Below are 4,216 nucleotides of genomic sequence, written 5' to 3'. Positions count from 1 at the left end.
GTGTGTTTGAACACATATAAACACATTTCTAGTCTTAGATTTAACACGCTCAGTGTTAATCTAACACTGGCGATTGTGCTGCATATGACTGAATTTTTTTTCAACTCAATTTAATTACTGTCAAAAATGTTAAAAAATAAGTAAATAAATGGTGACGCTGCATGGAAGCCAAAGCCACCTTTGAAACCCTGACTCCTTTAAACGCACCAAAGCCTTGGCACAAAAGGAGCGCTGGAGATGAGGGAGGTGTATTGGAGGATGAGGGGTGGGGAAACTCCACGCACACGCACAGTTTCTTATTACACCTTGCACACTCTTTTAAAAGGACCCACGAAAAGAAGCCACCGGTTCGTGAACGCTCACCAATCCTATAGCACTTTATTTTTTATTTGAGCTCACTTTGACTTGTTCCACGTGACATCACTCCACATCTGTTTTTAATTCCATGACGCCACGTTGCTCGGCTAATTTTCTTCCTCCCAACTTGGAACCATGAACGCCTCCTCCTTCCTCGACGCCACGCACGGAGCGCTACTCAATGGCAGCCGGACCCTGGCGGGGACGCTGGCCGCCTACTCCGGCAACGGCAGCGAGCAGGCGGTGACCGACGACGGCGTGGCCGGCGTCGGAGGCGCGGAAGGTGGCGGAGGATCCCTGGTTCTCCTGCAGGAGGAGCGCAAACTGCTGGTGATGCGCGTGGTGCAGATCGCCGTGCTGTGCGTTCTGTCGCTCACGGTGCTCTTCGGGGTCTTCTTCCTGGGATGCAACCTGATGATCAAGTCGGAGAGCATGATCAACTTCCTGGTTAAAGAGCGCCGGCCCTCCAAGGACGTGCAGGAGACTGGCATGATCGGACTCACTTAAGGGGGAGTGAGGGAACGGAGCTGATGTCTTATCTGCATGAACTTATTAGAAGTTTCCCCCAAACCCTCCCCCTCCCCTGCAAGTCAGTCAGTGAGGATTGGATTAGATATGCAACACGGTCACGTCTCCTTCCAAATAACTCCAAAGGAGCAACCTTTGTGCGTTTTAAGCTTGTGCGTAAAAGCAGCCAACTGACGCGCGAGTGAGTTGAAACGTTGCCAACTTGAACAAAAAGTGACGGAAATGTTTACAAGCTGTTACCTCATGTTTGTATTTTTGGCTCATTGTAATTTAATGGATGTTTTCAAACAAGAAAGGCATGATTGTGATTTGATTGCAGTCTGCTCTCTTCTGTGTGCGTAAAGAAATATGTGTCTACTTATTTGCGGAAACGTGGGACAAATGTAGCAGCTTTTGAGGCACACACTTTTTTGACAGCTTTATGGAGTGCTGCTGCTGCTTCTTCTGTTTGCCATGCTCTGCTCGGCATATGAAGTCATTCTGGAACTGTTTTGCACTTCGAAAACAATATGCTGCATGAAATATTTTTTGTACCAAAAAGGAGAGTGCAAACATAAAAATAAATAAATAAATAAAAATACCACATTCAACTCTGTCTGATGAATGTGCATGATTAAGGATATGGAAATATTTCATTAAAAGGATGAAACTAAAATTTTATTTATTTTTTTTCATTAGAAGTGCATCACACAAAAACGCTAACCTGTTACATTTACATGTATTTTGCCACAAGACTTTGTTCCGTCATAAAACATATTTGTTATGCTATGAACAGTTTGAAAAACGCTATATTAAAAAAAAAAAAAAAAAAAAAACTTTCTTTGCAGGGAAAACTGTCATTTAGGAACAAGATTTTGCATTAAAACATTGCATTGTGCTACAAAATTCTACTTTCTGCCACAGATAAACTTTCTGCCATGGAAACACTACATTCTGTAATCTGTATGACAAAAAGCCATACAGTATTCCATCCATCCATCCATCCATCCATCCATCCATCCATTTTCCTAACCGCTTAGTCCTCACAAGGGGGGTGCTGGAGTCTATCCCAACCGGCTTTGGGTAGTAGGCGGGGGACACCCTGGACTGGTTTCCAGCCAATCGCAGGGCACACAGAGACGAACAACCATCCACACACACTCACAAGCACAACTAGGGACAATTCGGAGCGCCCAATTAACCTGCTATGCATGTCTTTGGAATGTGGGAGGAGAATAGAGTACCCGGAGAAGACCCACGCAGATACGGGGTGAACATGCAAACTCCACCCAGGAAGTCCGGAGACCGGACTTGATTTTGTGTTCTCAGCACGGGGAGGCGGACGTGCTAACCAGCCAACCACCGTGCCCGCTATACAGTATCTTCCATGGGAATTATTTCCATTACCTTTAAAAAACAAAACAAAACATAACGCAAAAACAGTTAAATACTGCTACATTAACTAAATTTTACAATGGAAATGATAGGATTTACCAGAGAAATGCATAATTTCCACACAAAACCCTGTGCCAGTAAAACAATATAATGGCATAAAAATGCACCCTTTTGCAACAGAATATTATATTGCTGCCCTTGAAATAATAATTGTACCACAAAATGTACATTTGGCCATAAAAAGTAACACCCTTCCACAAAATAATATTTCCCATGAAAATGAGTTGTTTTACAAACAAAAAAACAGTACTATGCAAAGGAAAGAACAGAATTTGCCACAGAAATGCTATATTTCACCACAAAAATTGTAGTTTGTAATACTCTGCCACCAAATATAAAATTTCTCACATAAAAAAATGTTTGCTTATGTCCGAAAAAAAAAAAGAAGACACTTAGCACTGGGACGGATAGAAATTTGTTATGTTTGGGTCGTGGACCTGCAGGAAGCGAGGCAGCTATGTAAAAACATAAATAAATAAATAAATGTAATTTAACTAAACAAAAACAAAGGCAATCAAAGTTTGCCAACACGTGACAAGGGCAGCGAACCAACAAGCAGTCAACTAAATACAAACTGACGAGACAACGAGAGACACCTGGACAAGACACAAGTGGCTGAGGGCGTTTATTGGATGACACAAGCGACCGGGTTGATAAGCACACAATAACACATAACACAGACATTGACAAGAGACACAAGGAAAAACAAGACAACTAAAATCAAATCAACATATCAGCAAAACACAGATTATTATTTTGCCACAACATTTTGCCATAAAAGGTAACATTCTCCATCTACAGTACAGTACCACAAAAAAATGTTGTGCCAGAAATGTCACAAAAAATCCTATATTTCACACATAATGCAATATTCTTCCAATGGAAGCAACAGATTTTGCCATTAAATGCCAATAAAATGTCATATTGTGGCAGTGAAAACAAAATGCAATGCCATAAAATACATATTTGGTCATAAAAAGTAACATACAACACATTATTTTGCAAAGAAAATGCTTTAATTTCCCACTTACGTGTTAAAAACAAATGCTAAAACGTTATCATGGGGATGCGGTTATTTTGCTAGAAAAAGTAGTTTGTCACAAAACTAGTATTCAGTTCCAGCATAATCTTCTCCTTTGTCCTTTATAAAAAACAACAAAAACAACAACTGCATGCTTCATTTAAAAAAACAAAACAAAAACGTCAGCACTCATGACCTTCAGCACTTATTTTGAAGTGTCCAACACTCAGACCACTTGAGGCTCCTTGAAGTCACCCAGCGGTTCGACTACAACCAATCATTTGAGTTGACATCGGAGCCGAGCTTAACGCCAAGATGACTTTTGGATGTCTACGTTGGCCACCACAGCTTCCTGAGCGACGCCCTCATTATTATTTTAACATGCGCTCGCTAGAGGAACTGGGCGGCGGCCTTGCAAACATGTCCGTGCGTTCACACCGATGTGCAACAGAGCGACAAATGCTCACAAGCACCGCTATCCCCGAGAAACAACATGAATAAATAAAAACCCTGCCAATAATTAGCTGTCAGCCAGCAGCTGAGGACAACTCCAGCAGCACTCAAACGACGTCCAACATGATGATGAACATGTGCTGTGGGAGCCTTTACGTGACAACAATCTACTGTGGAACTTCTAGTCTTAAAATAAATAAATAAAATCAATAAAATACAATTCTTAAGTCACACAAAAATCCAGAGTGTAAGTGGTACCTCACAAGACATAAAATGCATGAAAATACGTTAAGGCAAAATAAATATGCAATGTTGTGCCACACAAAGCAACTTAATGCCACAAAAATGAATTTTGCCACAAAATACTTTATCGTGCCATGGGAAAAACAAAAAAACAAAAACAAAATGATTTTCTACCTCAAA

The 4,216-nt window shown here is 41.1% G+C and overlaps 1 protein-coding gene across 1 annotated transcript; it reads left to right on the top strand.

The window, feature by feature from the left end:
- Positions 1-297: 297 nt before the first annotated feature.
- LOC144002863 (reprimo-like protein) lies at positions 298-1,443 on the top strand. The gene has a single exon (XM_077498535.1). It carries the CDS (start codon positions 493-495, stop codon positions 862-864), a length of 372 nt encoding a protein of 123 aa, XP_077354661.1. The 5' UTR covers positions 298-492; the 3' UTR covers positions 865-1,443.
- Positions 1,444-4,216: the final 2,773 nt, after the last annotated feature.

The sequence above is a fragment of the Festucalex cinctus genome, chromosome 1 (genome assembly GCF_051991245.1).
Source record: "Festucalex cinctus isolate MCC-2025b chromosome 1, RoL_Fcin_1.0, whole genome shotgun sequence".
Classification (NCBI taxonomy): Eukaryota; Metazoa; Chordata; class Actinopteri; order Syngnathiformes; family Syngnathidae; genus Festucalex; species Festucalex cinctus.
This window is presented reverse-complemented; position numbering and strand designations above follow the sequence as displayed.

Bases quoted from the DNA above. Each gene is read 5' to 3' on its own strand.
- LOC144002863 (XM_077498535.1), top strand. From the start codon at position 493: ATGAACGCCTCCTCCTTCCTCGACGCCACGCACGGAGCGCTACTCAAT.